Source organism: Papilio machaon, chromosome 17 (assembly GCF_912999745.1).
Source record: "Papilio machaon chromosome 17, ilPapMach1.1, whole genome shotgun sequence".
In the NCBI taxonomy this organism is placed as follows: Eukaryota; Metazoa; Arthropoda; class Insecta; order Lepidoptera; family Papilionidae; genus Papilio; species Papilio machaon.
In genome coordinates this window covers 3,465,059-3,485,402 of record NC_060002.1, presented here as the reverse complement: position 1 = coordinate 3,485,402, position 20,344 = coordinate 3,465,059, and the positions used below count along the sequence as shown (strand labels likewise).

At 33.7% G+C, this 20,344-nt stretch overlaps 2 protein-coding genes across 3 annotated transcripts in view; one reads left to right on the top strand and one right to left on the bottom strand.

The window, feature by feature from the left end:
* Nucleotides 1–1,320: 1,320 nt before the first annotated feature.
* LOC106721639 (ETS-like protein pointed) overlaps nucleotides 1,321–20,344 on the top strand; it is a 121,611-nt gene continuing 102,587 nt past the window's right edge. The window contains exons 1-2 of one of the 2 annotated variants that reach the window (XM_014516637.2): nucleotides 1,321–1,575; nucleotides 17,443–17,581. In XM_014516637.2, the coding sequence (XP_014372123.2) occupies nucleotides 17,453–17,581 (129 nt within the window). In that variant the 5' untranslated portion in view covers nucleotides 1,321–1,575; nucleotides 17,443–17,452. The remainder of the gene's footprint in view (nucleotides 1,576–17,442; nucleotides 17,582–20,344) is intronic. The other variant, XM_014516635.2, reaches the window with a different exon arrangement.
* Nucleotides 14,350–15,308, bottom strand: LOC106721467 (ATP synthase subunit d, mitochondrial). Its single transcript, XM_014516405.2, has 3 exons — nucleotides 15,113–15,308; nucleotides 14,825–15,043; nucleotides 14,350–14,539 (listed from the first exon to the last, which is right to left on the bottom strand). The coding sequence occupies exons 1-3, from the start codon at nucleotides 15,229–15,231 to the stop codon at nucleotides 14,350–14,352; spliced, it is 528 nt and encodes a 175-aa protein (XP_014371891.2). The 5' UTR covers nucleotides 15,232–15,308.

The window sequence follows — 20,344 nt, the reverse complement described above, 5'->3', positions numbered from 1 at the left end:
ATATTGAAAGGGGTGGGGGTGAAGTAGGCATCTAAAAATATTTCTTCATAGCGTAAGTACGTAATATTCATTGAGACTTCAAAGTTTACATATAGGTGTTTAGTTACTATGTAGGAGAGGACTACGAAAAGATAACGGAGTTCTTCTCCTAAAGGAGGGTCTCCAAGAAGCATCTAAAGTAAAGTCGGGGGGTCAAAGTTTGTATGGGAAAATGTTATTCCTTGGGCTTAAATAATTTTGTATTCTAAAGTTATAAAAATAGGGATTAAAGTTGGTATACAGATTCATTTTTCATAGCAGGCTTAGAGACTTGAAGTTTTGCATAGAGATTTCAATTATTACGTAGGTAGAAAAATAAAAGGCTTTCATTAATTGTGTTGGGCGAAAGTTTGTATAGTGCACCTTTAACATAATTACTAGAAAATTGACAAACATTAAATTAATTAATTAACTAAGTTTATTTGCTTTATTTAACATGTATCCTTTAAATGTCGTAATAATACAAAGGTATGTTTTGAACTTTGAAACAGCTATGGTGTCATAAATTCCATTGAAGATTTAAACTATAGTTAATTGTAAAAATACTAAATAAGTACTTACAACTGAAGTACACAAAAGAAGTATAGGAGAGTTGTAACAGAGAAAAAGCAGATTAAATCATTTGTTGTTTGTCAGAAACATCTTCATCGTTAAAAATAACAATTACGTCATATACTTCTGACATTGTAACTAATAATAGTGTAACTTTTAATGTACATATTAACTACATATAGGTTTTAATGTACATATTAATTTTTATATTCGTTACCCATTTTGTACGAAAATACAAAGGACGAGGTGATTGTCATGCAACCAGTGGTTGCCAATCAAATTTCACGTAACTTTACACTTCACATTTTATGTAGAATCTATGGGCACTCATTTTATTTTTAAATAATAACCATTTTAACCCCGAGAGAAATAAAAAGCAGGTAAAATAAGACTCATTCCAGAATCAAATCTAGGCTTTTTATAGGAAAATGCCGACCAACATTTACTTGCAATGACTGCATAAAATATTGAATGTGCTTTGAATATTTGTTACGTATATTATTTATATAGCCTTTGACATAGTTTTATTACGTTACCTCAATAAATGGAATGTTACGAAATATCATATTACGTATGTTCGTGCATTTCATCTACTGCGATGCATCGTTATAACGATGTAAGCGTTTTGTGTTTCGGTGCTCCAATATCATATGTAATAACGCTCGCCTTCTTATCACTGCTATCTGTACGTCTCGGCTCTCGGCTTCACTACGTCCATTCATAAGTCCTCCCCACCCCGGCCGGTATTCAATGAACGAGTGTGTGTGCGTGCCGGGTGCCGGCGACGCGAGCGCAGCGCCCACGGACGAACTAACACGACTTCAGTGTCGATCGCGCAGGCCGGTAGTGCTCATCGCTCCGTGCCGCGTAAAAAGTTCACAAAACAAGTGTTCAATCGAATAGTTCAGTGTGACCCACTCACCTATCTATAACAAAGTGCCGTGCCCATATCGCTAATCTGGATAATATCATTAAAATCGAGAGGTAAGCTCGCAACGGCTGAAATGTTTATTTTCATTCAAACTCCGACGCCTACGCGCGGTGCTGTGTCGCGATTTGTAAGCGACGAATTTACATGTTATAAGTTCATTCATTGGACGGTAGGGCAGATTTATATTATCGGTTTACGTGTAACATGAATTGACAATTAAAAGTTTTGCAATGAGTCTTTCGAGACAGTTGATTCATTAGCGGCAGTTTCAACGATATCTTTGCGATCGCGTTCCGTATGACTTCTTTAGTTGGCCGATCGGTGCGTTATCTAGGTGAGCCCGTCCGTTCCATTTCGAGTGGTGTTTTTATCCCGACTCTACCTGAGCGTTGAGCGCCGAGCGTTGAGTGGAGGCGGTGCGGTACACCGATCGTTTCGCCGCAACTCGTTCCTAATGATCGCACTCTTATACAAAACAGACCGCACCTTTCCAATAATAATTTCATTTATATTCAATATCGTATCGACTACGTCCCAATTTCGCACAACGGTCGACGCTGTTCTATTATTAATACATCATAGACCTTTAATGGGAAAGTATCGATAAGACAAAGCAATAAATCCATAACTTTACGATCGTGTTTACTCTTTGTAGTGTAAACGACACTAGATGATTTAGTCTGAGCGTGAAATGTTACTATCAATACTGACAAAGTGTACCTACATATATGTAATGTAACGTGACGTAGACTTACCTATATTTAGTTGAAGGAGGCACTCGATAGGTGTAGCTTTACTTATCTTTTACCGATAACTTTAAAAGTATACAATTGAAATGATTCGACACTGATCATTATAATAATCTATGGTATACCTACGTAATATATTTAAATATTCAAAGTGTATGCAAGACAAGCGGCCTCATTGTTTTAAGACTTTAATATTAATATCTCACAGGCTATATCAACAATCTGACCGTTTATTGACCCGGCAGTGAAAGAAAACATCGCGAAGAAACCTACGGGTCTGAGAAAAATATTTTGATGAACACTCTGGCTGTTTGACAGTCTCAATGCTTTCTTTAGAAAGAATTTTTTTCTCTTTTTGTAGGACATTACTCATTAGTATTTATCATCGAAGATTTACTATCATTGAAAATTATGAACATCTCTTTGCTTTAATGAAAAAAAAAAAACAATGTAAACGACGATAATATTCATATTAGTAGCTTTGTTTTCGGCATACGTGCCCATCCCCAGTCTGACAAGTGTTATCTAAACTAATCTAGCAAGATACCGCTCATATAACATCACAATCTCGTCTAATTGGTCCCACGAATTTGACAACAAACAATTTTATCATATTCATTTATTGATTAAATTTAACGTATCAGGAAAAACTAAGGTAATAGCTAGAAGAAGAAGAACGCGCCATTAAATTGGCACCTGGCTATTTTCAATTTGCGTACCTAATAGATGAAAAATTACCTTGCTCCCGAATTACTAAGTATACTTTCTTAGCACTGTTTCTTAAACTCATGGTTATGTCTATAACTTTTTATCATGAAAGTTTAAATTACTGAAAATAGAGAGAAAAAACTTAAATATTCCCTTGGTTATTTTAATGTTGCACATAAATATGCTAGAAGCTATAAAGTTGCAATTAGTCCATAAGACAACTGGCTTTTGCCAAAAGAAAAAAAACTATGTCAAACTTTTTCATTAACCATTCTTGGCAAAATTACGTTCATAAACATTTTTCTTACTTATTACTTTCTTATTTGTCGGTAAAGCATAGGTACCTACATTTTTCAACATTACCTTATCTCGCAATCCGAATACCGTAAGTGTAAGAGAATATATTGAACCCAATATTTTTGTAACTATTTTGTAGACAAGAACAAAGTTATCTAAAAATCTGATTTACAAAAACTGTTTTAAAATATAGAATGATTCTTCATCCTTCGTGACAGACGCTTTGTTCGGTATAGATTGCACTCTTCGATGACGAACTATATGTTTGAATTTCGCGGTTCACCTATACAGGTTTGATGTAGGTAGCTCGACTTTTTATTCTTCCGCACAAGCGGGTAGTTAAAAATCCCTCACTGCTTCGGTTGGGCGCGAGGCTTGCTGGAGCTTGTGCGGGGAAGACAGTGAATCGGCAGAGTTCGCAGAGTAGGCATCGATGGTTAAAAGAAGTTGGATGGAAAAAGTTACACGTCGGACGTGTCAGTTTCCTAGCGTACACGATCGCTAGAATATTCGATTCCGCGTTCGGTTTGATAACGACGCGTCTATAGCACGCTTACGGGAAGCGGTGCATCGGATGCATCAGGACGGCAGCATTGCTGGCGCCTATAGACTATTTGACTGTGACTTATTTGACTCGACTGACACCGACAGAATGACCAGGCACCTGTAGGTGGCGAACGGTTCATCGAGTTGGTAAGTGCCACTTCATCTAATTACAATATTACTGCAATACGTAGTCAAAGGAAGGTTGTGCTGCGGGATCTGAACCCGTTGTGTACGGCGCACGCTTTAACTAAATAGAACTATAGAGATTTAAAAAAGGCACAGATTTAATAAATAATTAACGTTCCTTCTATTCTAAACTCATTGTGGCGTTAACAATTATATTGATACTAACTTTAAAACCGCAATTGTTATACAGTAAATTTGAATTGCGGTTTACAAATTGTAATCCGAACATAAAATAAGCGACTGTGTCTTCCTACTGAGCTATTTTTAAATTTCAACATATTGTTTGAATGTTAGTCGTCTATACAACAATAAAAATTAAATTCATAGTAACTGTAAACCTTGTAACGACTTATAAAATAAATTTCCCTGAATTTCAAGATAGAATTTTATACACATATTAATACATAAGAAGTAACAAACACATAAATAATTGTAACATAAACATGTACCTACATTTCAAAACTAAATCTAATATAACATTCAATAAGCAAAAGGAATACTATCTGTTTGAATGTCTATTGATTTCCCAACTCTAATTTTTTGTGTATCTGTAAATATTGATAAAATTGGAGTGTATGTAATATCGAAAATTGAAAAATTTGCTATCAAACCAATTTATAAAATTTTTGTCTGTCTGGCAAGGCCGGTATTTCGAGTAATCTCCGAAACGGTTGTACCGATTTGGACGAAGGTAGTTGATGCACGTAGGCATAATATAGGCTACTTTTTTTTTTATTTCAGCGCTGACGAAGTCGAGGGCGACCGCTAGTTTTTAATAAACACTAAGTTACATTATTTTGGTACAAATATAGGATCTTTAAATAAGTATGACACTCATTTTGGTAAGATTATTTTTTCATTTTGTGAATTCTTCAGTTTTACCGTATTTCATATGCTTAAGTCATAGTAATCAAAAATAGATTTCAGTCAGTGCAAAACGAGATTAATGATGAACTGGTATTACATACCACTTAAAGGGTTTCTCTCTTTGAAGAATTGTGGCATCTTTAAATGGACACAATCTAGAGATGCTACATGGACGACGTCGCACCGGACAAAAATGTACCACACGTCCAAATGCGCCGCAGACGCACCGCACAGTTAGTTTGATAGAACCACACGTCACTCGTTTGTCGTCTATGTGATCCCTTTTGTTTATCTACCGTAGTGCTTACTACTTAGATATTTATTCGTGTGAGTGTGATGAATTTGGCTTAGTTTGTTTACGTCGCTCATTATATGCGACGTATTTAACTAAGAATGATGCACCGATGACTAATACATGTTTCTGTTTGAAGGTTACAGATCTACTAGTAGCTATACGTGACATTGTTAACTTTCTATTAATTAATAACAATGCTATTTACAAATACATAGACAAAAATATCTCCATTTTCCTATTTTCTTTAAAAAAAAAGGAACTTTTGTAATTTATTAACTTTTATTAAATGATAAACTAGCTGTCGCCAGTGACTGTACGCGCGGTATAAAAAAAATATACGTAGTCTATGTTCTACATCTATGCCAAATTTCATAAAGATCCACAAAAAAGATCCGTTAAGGCGTTCCGAAGATACCTTCAAAGAGACATCCATCCATTTATAACATTAACATTCGTGTTTAATAATTCGTTTAATTGAACATTTGCTGTAATTTTATAATATATTATTTATTATTATATATTATTTAGTATGATTAGAAACTGTCAAAGTTAACAATTGAACTGTAACGAAAAATTATGTATAATCATAAAAATGTTAGATATTTTTTATTTAACTGCAACACCTGGTGATGCGTAATTAAATATCTAGTCACAACAAAGACATTTATGATCATAAAAGAAAAGACCACGCAGTCAGTAAATTACACGTGTCTAAGAAAACTAAAACTGACAACTTTAAATTTAGTCCTGTCTATAATGTCTTCAATAATCATCACCATAATTCCACCAACTCACACGACTCTAATAGTGAATCATATCAACTAAACCTTTTCATAAATTACTCACATTATAGGTTGTGGCAATCAAATTGATAGGAGTTTTAGTAGAGTATAAGTTCAACATATCTCTTAGAATCTAGTAGTATGTAGTGTAAAATTGATGGACAGATTGGCAATATTAATCGACGTTTCATTTAAGAGCATGTCAATATTTTAAGCCATAATTCACGGTAACACGGTATATCTATTATGGAGAAATCAGCCACACTCTGCAATGCGCCATTATCACTTTATCAGACACTAACGCGTTATCTCTAGGCTCGAAGGTTGCGGGCATATATCGCACGATATTCAAATTAAATTTTTTGTAAAAATTTTAAGTAAATCGTGGCCTGAAATACATCTAAATATATTATACCTCTCTATCTAATTATGGTATGGCTTTAATCTAGTAAGTTTCGAGTCTTTTACGTTGAAAAAATAATAGTATAATGTAATTCTTTGAAACTTATTAATAATTGAATCTAAAATCAAATGTAAATCAACTGTTATAATTTTCTTTATCACGCGACATGAATTTTTTAAATTGAACGCATTTTATTTGTATCTTTATTGTGCATGTGACGTGGGCGTTCTATGAAAAAAAAAACTGTCGATCGACATTGACGGGCGCTGACTGGGCGCGAGACGCAGCTGAGGTTCGGTGCTCTATCGGATGTCAGCGGAGTTGTGGGGGGGCAGAGGGGACACCTGCATGTAAGTCTGTGTGCGTGGGATCCGTGCGTTTATGTTTACGCAGTTTATAATATTTCGTTGCCATCCTTCCATATCTGTTTATTTGAGATCACATTATAACAAAGTTATTTTTTATCAATATTAATTAGGAATCAAAGTTCAGACGGTTTTAACCAAAGAAGAAAGGCATTTTTTTTATTTAACAAGGCTAACATGCAATAAATATTAACAAGGAAGCTTTTTCGTAAGAGAAATGAACAGGCGGTAATAACCTATTTATCGATCATCAAACTTTTTTTTTAAATCTGACATAAATCGTTTTAATTATATTATAATACTGGCTCTCGCCAGTCACTCCGTCCGCGCTGAATTAAAAACTTATTAAGCAGCCTATGTTTTTCTCCAGATAACGTTCTACATTTGTGCCAAATTTCATCAAGATCCTCTGAGCCGTTCCAAAGATACTTTCTAACAAATATCCATCCACCTATCTAAACATTTATAATATTCGTAAGATTATAAATTTTGTATTAAGACTCATAGTTCATTTCATATAACATTTCGCAATTCGAATATATTCCAGAGACAAGCTTTTAAAACATGATAGTGTTACTTTGTAAGGATACAGTATTCATGTTTGTGCGTGTGTGGTGGGGATCTAAGTTGTATCTGTGTGCGTAGGGTGTACACCTGCACCTTGCAACAACGGGATCCCAAGCAGGTAGACAAGTTGCTCGCTGACATGATTTGGGACGGATCTCAACGGCGAATATGGTTTTTGAATACACATACCCATAAACGTCTGAACTGGAATGAAACAGTACAGTTGGTTCTTAGAAAGCATTAATACGTTTCACTTGACGTATTAATTGACGTTTAATATTGGTCGTAGAAATCACGCTTAGGTTACATTAAAAACAAGGTGATATGTTATAGCGGAAATGTTTTATTATCTTTATTATTTCTTAGACCAACACTTTTTCTTAAATTGCGTTATTTATAGTAAAAATTGAGAAGTATAAAATTTAAATTGAGGTTTACGTTTGACTAAAGACAATTTTAATACGGTAACCGCTAGTTTATAAGAAAATATATTTTATTAGATGCTTACAATAAATTTACAGCAGTTTTAAATGCCGTGAAACTTTTATGATTCGAGAGATTTAACCGATTTATTTCTGTTTGTTTAGAATTCTATCTGTTTGTGTTAAATGTAGGAAATACGTTAAATTACTACATATAGCTATAGAAATATTGAGAACTTTAGACCTGGATTACATATTTGCATATTAATAGTTTTTTTGGTCATTGTCAATTCATTTTTTTTATCTCGTGAACGAAGTCATACAGAAAATGTGTTAGTAAATTGCGATGTTATAAAAGTACCATTTATATTCATAAAACAAATAGTGTAAAATAAAATAAGTAGCTTTCATCGTACGAGTTATGGACGTCACATTTCGTTCCATACTCGACCGCCACAGTAACAATTCAGACCAAGTACTAAATATAGTACGAAATAAAACGACTGTCGCTTGCCCTTCATCCAGACCAATTAACATTAACAGATAAAGTACCTAATTAGCTTAGTCATAACGTCTATTTTGATTTGACACGCGTGGGCTGGGCAATTGGCCGTCGCCGCCCGCGCCTGTGCACCAGAATTTTTAATTATGAATTAATTAGCAACGATCAACAACACAAACTTGCCTAATAGTCGTATTAGTTTAATCTACAGTTACGACACTTGCTAGTTAAATATCTTTGTTATGACTAGATAGATAATATCAATCCGAATCTAAAAGTGAATTAAACAATGAAATAATTCTTTGAATCTAGTGATAAATAAAATGATTATTTATAACTTTAACGGCAACGATATTTACCGTGTATTCTAGCTATTTTAGATATCGAAGGCAAAATTGAGCCACATTCAGACGCAAGTACATTTAAAATTTGTAATAATACTACGTATTACTTATGTTAACTTTTTGATTCAAATTAAAACACGATACCGTAAAGACTAGGTCAAAATGCATAATAGAGTTGTCACTATCAAAAGCTTTATAAAGCCAAGCCTACACATACAAAGAAATCGTAGGCACAATAATGTACGCCCATGTGTCCACCGAGCTGTGAGCTTGAGTTCGATGACTGCGATAAAGTAATATTATTATTATTTTATGTCACCTTATAAAGTACACATATCATGGAATTATATTAAAATGCTTGTACATTATCGAAATTGCAAAATTCGTTAAGACATGTAGATCTAAATCTTGTGTACTAATTACCATGTATGTACTATGTTTAAGCCATTGATTTATTCTTACTAGTATTATAAATGCGAAAGTTTAGATGTATGGCTAGATGGATGTTTGTTAGCAGGTAAGTCCAAAACGGCTAAACAGATCTGCCTGAAATTTCGCTCAGAGATATGTTACAGTCTGGATTTGCATTGCTTGCATATGTAGTCAATTTTTTTTTTGATACCGCGTGGATGAAGTCGCAAACAAACACTATTCATTGATATTCTTCAAGAACGTGTAAAATAAATACTTGTATACTTAATAGTATTGTTTGTAAAAGCACTAAAAAATAAGAAGCGCGAATTGATAAGTAGGTTTGTATGCTAAAGGTGGTGATATTTCTCTGTCAAATGTATGACAATTGCATACTTAACATTCGTAAAAAGAACAAGATTTACATTTAATCGTGGGAATTGCGTTATTTGTAGGTATATGTTTTTTATGTTTAAAATTTTATATCCCTAAAACAATGTAGGAAACAAACAGTAATAGACTCTATCAAAATGGGAGGCATATTAAACCGTGGACTGTTTAGGTTGCCTTCTGTTCAATTCCATTGTCTCAGAATGGTTTCAATTCGGAATTAAACGGAGAGATGGCGTTGTCATCGGTTTTTGTGCCTCGTTAAATGTTGCAGAACATTACGCGACGTCTGCTGGCAGAATCCAAAAAATGTACAATTCTACGTTATTATTAGATAAAGTTGAGTGGGTTAAGGGATCCGTGGGTTGATGCAGGCCAAGGTTTCTCCATCGAAATGTCCACAGCTTATTGCGAAGTAGATGCGGACAATAGACAAGATACAGATAAAGTATAAATGAATGCATTCTTCTCACGATCTTACACTCAATGTGACGATATTAAAGACGATTACATATTTATTTTTTTAAAAGAAATCACCATGACTGAATCAAATTGTCAACATCTGTTTGTGTTTATTGGTATGAATGTCGAATGTTTCTGTACGTTTTATATTATAAATACCATCAAGGCGGTTTGAAATATTAGTATCAAATGGAAACGTTATCGTTAAAACGTAGATTTTTTAAGCGCATAAAATAATACTATTGTTGTTTTCCTACATTCCTAAATCAATCCGTCTTTGTACACCGCATAATGTTGTTAGCAAATAGATCGGTTTTTAATACTATGAAAAATCTATTGTTGATATGAAGAGCTAAGTCTATACTTATCAAATTGAAAAAAGGAAATTTTTAGGTAAAAAAGACTGAACTTAATCATTACATATGTATTGTTACTATTAAGACAAATTATCTACATAAGAAGCATGCAAAAAATTATCTCAGTTTTTTAAGAATTAATGTAAGAAATGACGTTGTTTTTTGTAAAAATTCTTACGCAGCGAAAACGCACAGTATCGTGGAAAATATGGAATAAGGTATCATAAATACGTTATTTTTAAATTCAAAGAATGTCATCCCTTCATGATGCAGAGATAACATTTGAGGAGTCCCAGCACGCAATGCATTAAAGATTGTTTTGATAAGGCGAGGTGGTAACCCGCTATCGACACCATACATCCGAACACAAGTTACTTTGATTATATGTATCTCTAAACAATCGTAACTCTTAAAATAGAATGGTAATATTGTATTGGAATAAAATCTTGAATATGTTACCATATTGAAAAACTTGCTTCAATCTACTATTGTAATTTTTTTTATATAGTTTGAACATCGAATTATATTCGCAAGGTGATTAACCGTGGGTTATTGGGGAAACCCACCGTAAATATAATTACATTTTATGTAAAACATACCATAATTTACCAACTTTCAAATGCAGAGCTTTAAATCAAGAATACAAGTTGGATAAATAATCTTATATAATAAATATCTATATTTTTTATCTTCAAAATCCCTATTATTTCACAGTTGCAAGCAAAGGAATATTTTACTCTCAAATAATCTTAAAAAACTGTACATAGTTTGTATTGTAGGTATTGCACCTTTTAGTCGTCTATTTTTGACATAATTTTTATATTAACATAATTTTTATATTAACAAATCTTTTCTTTTCTATGTACTCGTATATATAAGATTTAAAGTTCCTTTTCTCACATTAGTCATAGAGTTATGAACGTCTGTCGGTTGAGGGGTTGCGCGGGGCGTGGGGGGAGGTCTAAATATAGCCCGCATGCAACAGGTGGCCACCCTTCCTCGCTACACCCACGCCATGCCGCTGAGCTTTATTGACCATACAACTGCAGTATAAGTACAAAATGTAAGACATTTTGCTTGCAATTTTTTACTATTTCCGAACTCGAAATTGTTGAGTGTCAGTAAGGGACTTAACATTATTAGCGCAATTTGTTTTTCTTCCATCAATTAAAAATAAATTGCGTATATTTAAAAACATGTTACATATTGTTTAATACGTTATTATCTTTTATCAGTGACTTCGTCCGCGCTGAATTAAAAAAAAATCTAGCTTATGTTACTCATTGATAATATAGCTTTTGAAATGTCATAAGAATTTTAGAAATCGGTCTAGTAGTTTTTGATTTTATTCGTTATATACAAACAAACAAATCTTTTCTCTTTATTATTATACGAGTAATACAAATATAGAAGTAGATTTTTCAATATACATGAGCTCATGGGCTATCTATCGTATCCATAAATCCTGGGGTTTCAACACGTTTTCTAATGTCACTATTTGTCAATCGTAATGAAAGGCATTGTTTTGAGTTTGAGCTGGTGTCGGTTGTTGGTTGTTTAGATATTATATACAGAACCCACATGTGTATTGCGTGGTTTGTTTTGCGCTGTCATGCATTTTATCAATTTACAACAATCTTTCATTATAATAATCATGATACAATAGTCATTCATTGTTTTTTTGGAAATCATCATGTTTTGAGTTTAAAAAGTAAATATAGCTTTTTCCTGTGGAAAAATACCTGGTACAAACGTCTAATTTCATCTTGTCATACTACGAAGCATTTAAAAATCTTACTAATATTACAAATGCGAAAGTTTAGATGGATGGATGTTTGTTAGAAGGTATCTTGATGAAACTTGTCCAGATGTAGAACATAGTCTGGAAGAACACATAGACTACTTATTAAGTTTTTTTTTTATCTCCGCGCGGACGCAGTCGCTGGCGATAGCTACTTTAACACATCTAAAAATGAGGTTTAGCCTAGAGATTCTATATTAATTCGATTTCGTGTATCGTAGTCAAGCGTTTAAGTCTGCTAAAAAAATTTCCGGTACGAACCGAATTCGTGGCAATTTCACATACTTCGTTTCGGAGTTCGCTGTCGCGAATATGTTACATGCTTGAATTATTTATGTGTCTAATTTCGTCGCACGGGCATTGTAGAAACTTTATCTATTATGAGGACATTAGTACTTTTTCCTAATCTATTTCTATCACCAAGGGATATCCCGTGTTGTTGACTGATACGCGACCAACCGATCTCAAGGAAACGGAAAGAGATGTTCCCGGCACTTATTTTTATACGATTCTAAAATGACCTGACAAACAAACACTTGTGACATATTTATATTGTTTTGTAAAGTTAGTATTAAATACATTATTTAGTTGAGCGAATTATTGTTATACCTAGAATATTATGGGTAAATAAACTATCCCTTATTTTAGATTTCAGGGTGGCGATTAGACTCAGGTATCATAGTTAGGGAATTAATTTCTCAGCATATTTAAATCGCATTAGTAATGATTAAAATTACAGATTAAAATAAACATCGTTACCTATCTTTTACTTTAACGAATTTAAAAAAAGCTTTATAAGTAGCCTATGTGTTCTTGAAGACTATTGTTCTATATTTATAAGTAGCCTATGTGTTCTTGCAGACTATTGTTCTATATTTATGCCAAATTTTATCGAGATCCGTTGAGTCTTCTGAATATACCTTCAAACATCCACCCATCCATTTAAACATTCGCATTTGTAATGTTTCTAAAATTAAGTTTAGTAAATTCATAATATCGCATGCTCGGCTACGGACTAATACTTCATTTATATTGTACTAGCTTTGGAAACAATACAAATTGTCTGAATTATAAAAAAAAACATTTGTTTTATTTCATAACTTTGTTTACAAATATTAAATAAACATCTATACTATTAACAGCGTTGTTTTTGATATCTAATCGCATATATACTTATCAATTCTTAGTATTGGATATACTGAGCTTGGGTCAGTGAGTTTTCTCGGAAGCGTGGCTGGCCGGCTGAGGGGAAGAGGTGGGAGGCACGAAGCGTTTGAATGTACTCGGAACATTCCCCGACTGGCAATAACGAAGTTCATTCATAAAGCTTGCTCGTTGAAAGACTTATTAAAGCGCTAAGCTTTCAAATAACTTAGCGATTTCTTTGTACTCTTTTTGAAATTCTTCTGAACTATTGACTAGGTTTTTAGAAAATGTTAGTTTTTTTTTCAGTTCTTGATATCAGTAAAACTATGGGACGTATGTTCTATTAGTCATCTTTTACCTATGATAATTTTAAACTTTAACCCTTTTACGTCAATTAGATTTAAAATTCAAATGCGTACATTATTTTGAAAGTAGATACCGTCAATTAGTCAAGCCAAGTTCCAGACGTTAATATATCGATCTGAAAATAAATCGCAGTGAAATCTAATACAATCATCAGTCACAATTTGCCACGCGCGATCTCTTGGCCGAATGTCTGTAGCCCTGAGCGGGGCTAAAATTAACCCGCAGCCCTTCGTGCCCTGTCCAAAGACAATGAGCACTGCGTTGTTTGGACTTTAATTATGGCGGAGCAATGACTTTTGTTTTACATTTATTGGATACATTGCCTTACATACCTATTTTTTTTATATAAAACTAGCTGTCGCCCGCGACAACGTCCGCGCGCAGTTAAAAAAAAATGAAAAATAGATGTAGCCCGATTCTCAGACCTACTGAATATGCTCACAAAATTTCATGAGAATCGGTCAAGCCGTTTCGGAGGAGTACGGGAACGAAAACTGTGACACGAGAATTTTATATATTAGATTGAATTTGTTCTCTATGTGTAATTCACTGGTCAGATTTTAATTAAAAAATGTATAAATGTAGTAAATTAATCGTCTAAACGAATCTAAAACAACATTGCGCTTGGATTCCTTTTAAAGAAAGAATTTGTCTCAGTCTCGTGTCGAGACACTAGACTACCAACTGGACATGATTTGTATCATTTATTGCGTTGATTTCTAGCTAAGGTTTAATGTATAATTATATTTTTTTGTAGATACAAATATGGTAGCAAGTAGGAACGTATTCGTATAAAATTAATTGCAATCGAATAAAATCTAATGTGTTCTTTTTCTTTTGTTTATTTTGTTGTTGAAAATATTTAATGCGAACTTTTTGAAGTTTTTGCTTCAGGAGTTACATATCCAGGCTGTTCCTCTGGGTTATGGGGCCAGAAGGTTGGTCTGTTCACGGGATCTATTGCCCTTTCTGGGTACAAATAATAAAACATCTCCATTGTCATATCTTCAAACTTTGGAAGAGCTTGTATTCTTTTCAATTCTTTAGATGCGCTGGATAAAAATAAAAAAAAACTTTAGATGATATAAAAAGATTACAGACACAGATATTACTGTGGGTTTTGACTGCCTAAACACATATGTTGACACATGTTTTTGTCTCTGGTTTTTTTAAAGCGAATGTGAGTGAAAACTACTTTTGTTGCACCTTTTCGATAATTACTAGGCAATCAAATTAAATTAAAATGGATATCAGATCAGCTTTTCCTGTAATTACTTCGTGATATATCTCCCGCATATTTCTAGCTTTAAGTTCCAAACTTTATTGATATAACTTACGCATCAATATGTTTCTGTTGTTCAGCGCAGAACTGTTGTACATCTTTTTCAATTGTCTTCCACTGCGCGTCTATCTGCGATGTGACATTGTCTTGTGGATAAGGAACTTTGTATTTCTCTAAATCAGACTTGAACTTCTCCACAATATTAGATTGAGGAATTAACTTCTTATATGCTTCCCAATCTATTTTTGGCATCTCAGCTGGATTAGCTTGTACTCTGTATATTTCAAATATATTTAAAGATACAAAATACATTCATATAATACGGAGTAATTTAAAAAATTACCTTTGCAAATAAGCCGCGGATTTGGCTTTGAATGCCATATAATTATTTTGCTGCTGAGGCGGATATCTTTTCTCAATCTCTACCCAATTGATTGAAGGTTTTGTAAATCTTTTTGCCATTGTTATTGTAATTAGATCGTTAATTTTTCGTAATTATATATTTGACAACTTGACAACATTTTGTTCATAAATCTTAATATGATTAAATAGGTTCTATCTATTACTGTGTGTTAAAAATTATAATAAAAATATAAGCATGACGGCGTTCACAAAAAAAAAAAACGAAAATGAATAATTACATCGTAATTGGAATATTCTTATAAAAGAATCCTTATTCAGTCATTTAAAATCAAAAGGAGACGCAAGCTTGTATGCAGATTAATGTTAAACTTGTAAAACCTTCCAGGAACGCCTGCCACCATTTTGCAAAACTTTCACTCACTAATTCGGGTATAAGTAAGTCAATTAGTTCACATGCAAGGCAGAAGACATCGGGCATGCGAGGTTGCGTGCTGAGGTCGGGAACCTTATGGCAACACTCGCTGTTAACGCACCATTAAATATAGCTCTTGTTACAAACCATAACGGTTATGTATGCCACACACGTTAGGTTCTGCGTGTTTTGATCTTACAAGAATAACCTACAGGCAAACCTTACAGGCAATGCTTATGTGACATAAATGTGCTATAAAACTTGATTGTGTCTGCAAGGTTAAAATGAAAACCCTAACGTGTGTGGCCAGCATAGGCGGAGAAGAATTATATTTATAAACCGGTACATGCCGAGTAGTTCAAGATTTTTTTTAATGGCTAAGAGTAAAAACATTTGAAATAATCAGGCATATGACTTTGACCGAAGTTTGAAAACCTTCAACTCACGAAGCGGTTTTTGTAAATAATTTAATGTTATTATACAATGATCTTTATATAATCTATGTCTTTATATCTTATCTTGATGTTTACGTTGAGGAAATTTAAAGATAGCTCGTATCGGATCTTGAACAGTTATTTTAAATGTCGAATGTTAGATTTAAAAATTGTTTATCATTCACAAAATTTGCGATCAATGAAAGTATTTGTGATAAACACCTGGATAGTTAGAGATATTGTTGTGACGTGACAGTTGTATTTCTAAAGCTAAGATATCTAAGGTGATAAGACCGCATAAACATTTTTCATCCGCTAATATGTCATCAACAATGCTTAACGTACAAAAAATATAGACAGATATTAAGAAAATAATTCATTATTACAACGGAAGAACGCACTCTTCAAAGTGTTACTACAAATTGTCATTAGCGAGCTTCTCGTGGTCGTAATTTAGAGTCACCCTCTACAAATGTGCGACAAATCACCACACCGTTTCAATTACAAGACAATAACCTTCATGGTGTCAGGATCCTGGCCGTTTCCGGCGGATATTAGGCGCAACGACAACCCGCCACCGAAGTTCTAACGTGCCGAATTCTGACGACATATTTACCGAATCACCCAATCCTTTTACTTTGATGATACATGTTACTTGATTTTTTGTTCTATTCTAGAAGTATAAGGTCTATTTTACTTTGAGGATATTATCTGCGGACAGCAATACTACACGTGGCTGGAGGACACACTTCCGGAACAAGTCATACGAAAGTGTTAACTAATTCCAATCGCTTTGATGGGATCCGAGTGTTCTACGAAATGTAATGGACGAATTTAAAATGATTGCTTACACGTTCTTCACGGTGAAATTTTTAAAAGTTTTTTTCTTGTATGAAAAAGACTAAATAATTACTAAAGTAATGATATTTTGTGATCAATGAGCTTTTACTCGTAGATAAAATGTGATATATATTAGACGACAGACAGATTAAAAACTCTAGTTTCCGACAATACCGATTTGTGAACTTTGTAATTCGTTGTGAAATTAACAGGTGTTTGTATTAAATCGGTGCGGTCTATGAACCTTGTATGTAACAATACCATCTTACATATTTTATTTGTTGGCAACGAAAGCGTGCCTAGTAAGGATTGGAGTTATTCAATTGTTTCACCAAGATAATACGTTCCAAAGTAACACAGTCGTATTACAATAGCTGTCAGATATCTTTGCGGCTCTTAACTTCGTGCCAGTCGCTACGCAGATCACAATTATAGGTGTAGCGGGGCGTAGCGGGATGCGGGGGAGGACACTGCGTAGTGCGACGATAACTTGCGCTGTTAAGATATTTGAAAAGAACGATGAAGAAGAAGTGACGGAGATCGACCTGGAGGAAGAGAACCAGATGCACCGACCCTACATGAGTACATAAGGACAGGTAGATGATGATTTTGCTTTTGTTTCAGTCCCAGCGCAATGAAGCTGGAGTGGGCGGAAAGTGAAACGGACTTCGGTCTGGAAGAGGCGGCCTTCTACGATGGCCCCGCACCCACCCTCGCGGGTTCTATGCGCAAGAAAGTCTCCTTCAGTCTGAGGCTTGACCTGGTGAGTGGTGAATTGTGTGAATTTATACTTTATTTCATAATAAATAAAAAGTTTCAAATGTATTTTCTCCAAATATTCTTTCTTTGATGGATGTTTAGGATCCTGCAAAATATTGAATTTGAACTCTGTGAAATGTATAGATGTTAATTGGACGGTGCACCCCTAATGCGGAGCACGGGGAAATAAAACCACCTAATGCTGGTTAACGAAAGAGATTAATTTGATTCATATTTCACCTTATATTTGTTCTTAGATGCCTTACCAAGCATAATCATTCACACGATCTACATATGTGTGTGTGTTACGTGCGCCCCAATCTTCTAGATTTCCTGCGTGCACAAATCACGTGTGCCCTGTGCAATATTCCAGTAGTACGCACAGGCTCTGCTCTAGCCATGGTCGTTGATACGAACAAGTCCTAAAAATAAGGGGGACTAAATCTAGAGCTCTTATTATATTTGAATCGATTATTTCTACTCGTATACTAGCAACATTAAAATTGCTAGCTCTTAGAATTTCTAAAACAAGTCCTTAATGGCAATACAGGTACATACTCACAAATAGCACCGGATATCCGATCGTCTTAGGAAAAGTTGTCGTATCCATTTAAAGACTGGATGGGTAAAACGCTCGCTAAGACACGATGAGAAAACTTGTTAAACCCGCTCGAAGATATTAAATTAAAATGAAGGTAGAGGTTATAGTAGAAATTACTTTATGCTCAAGATGTACTTAAAGCAGATAATGTGTAGGTTGTTGATAAATTGCCTATATTTTCTGCATCATATTTTTTGATGTTCTTGCTTCCATAGGATATTTAGAGTGAGTATAGATATAGTTCAACGCAGGTTTGGTAAATTAAATTCTAAACGAACACTCGTTAAAACATAATAAAGAAATATCAATAAATTTTGTCTTGTACATATAACAAACGAGCAAAGTAAGTGTATTTCAAGTCTTTAAAATAAAAACAGTTGGCTAGAGCAAAACTAATAATAAGCAAGAAGCGTCTTGTCAAACTGGAAATTGGCGTAAGCAGCTATACTTACACGTAGTGGTTTTGTTTCGGAATGTCAGCTAAGACGGGGGACTGACAGAAAAACGATGACATGCTTAGCAATTAGTTTCTAAGCACGTATGTATTTATATATGTTCAGTGTAAATACATCTCAAATGCTTGCGCTGCCATAAAAGATTATTTTAAGGTTAGTTCGTCAAAAAGTTTGTATAGCTAATTTGAGCACAGTTCTAGGCATTTACACGGTTTAGGTAGTATTAATTAATTTAAAAAAAAAAACTTAACATACACCAAAATTTTAATTCTGGCAGAATGACTTTTAAATTTTTGTCTTTTATTCAAGTAAGCTAATTAAAAAAAATACATACCATTTCACTAAAGCTACCAAAGATTTTAGCGAAATTTAAACCCCATCTAAAAATTTTATTCTAGCAGAGCGATTTTTAGATCTTTGGCTTTATTTTGGGTAAGTTTCTTTTTTTTAATAAAATTAGTGACGTTTCAGTAGTCAAGTAGTGGACGGTTAAGGCAGGACACGCCGGATGCGATGTCGACGCGGCGCAACGGACCGTACGTTTTGTCTCTCCTGTCCCTTGCATTGCGCTATCGAACAAAGAACTCGTAACATATTGTAATAACTATACTTATGTGATTCACAATAAAGATAACGTTCTATTTTAATTTATTTATAGTTATAAAAGGAAATTTAATTCAAACAAAGGCGTAGAATATGTTTTAAAATATTGGTGTCTAGACTTTTAAATTACCTTTCGATTGTTTTCAATGGATATTTTTTTTTTCTGGACGTGAATTCCATAATCCCTACATAGTTTTAGTTTATTTCTAGTTTTTAATACATTGATAAACATTGTGTTTGCTTGGTAAATTTGTATGGATTCGTTTAAAAATGGTGTTAGTTGTCTTTTATAGTTCATATTCAATGTATCGAAAAACCACATAATTGCTCTTTAGGTTTCCTCACTTTTATTTCTGTACTTTATAGCTTTTAAAGTATAATCTATTAATAATAGACATTTACATGAGGCATTAACCGCGACTGCTTACAAAAATTTAATGAAGTGGTTTATTTGATCAACGTCTACAAAGATACGGTTACAATCAATCATCTAACCGAAGGTGCACAGAAAAAGCGCGGTTCCTATTTCAAAGTCGTTGTTGTTGTTTTTTTAATTTCTTTCTTTTATTTTTAAACCTGCCCGTGGCAGTGACAGTAAGCTTCACTAATGAGTTTCGACATTAGCTTACTGCGTGGAAAAAGTGTTAAGACTTCTTTACGAATGGGTTACAATATTATTACTTTACTATTTTTAATATAACAAGACATATAAATAAGATACTAATGAATTTTTAAATGCAGTCGTTGATACTTTTTTATAGCACTATTTTTGGTTAAATATCTTGATTCGAAATAACCATAATGTTTAAGCATCGTCAAATTCGGAGCATAAATGTTATTTTTTATTTTATTTTATAAAGACTACTGTAGTAATTATTCTACTTGTTATTATTCTACGTGTTATAAATCATTAACAAACTTAATGTCAACAAATGTCGGGAAGATCTATAGGTATACCTTCTTGTTTTAAGAATGCGGGGTTTATCATTAAATCATTACAGTACTATGTCATTAATAATGAACGGGGTAAAATAATAATGCCGTTGACAATCATGACGTTAACACCTACAAGTAACTCAGCTCAGAAATGTCTTCATAAAACATAACT

Excerpts from the sequence above, each read along its gene's own strand:
- LOC106721467 (XM_014516405.2), bottom strand. The coding sequence starts at position 15,231 with ATGGCAAAAAGATTTACAAAACCTTCAATCAATTGGGTAGAGATTGAG. Across the intron at positions 15,044-15,112 it reads TCCGCGGCTTATTTGCAAAG|AGTACAAGCTAATCCAGCTG; the intron begins GTAATTTTTTAA and ends TGAAATATACAG. Across the intron at positions 14,540-14,824 it reads CAACAGAAACATATTGATGC|CGCATCTAAAGAATTGAAAA; the intron begins GTAAGTTATATC and ends ATTTTTATCCAG.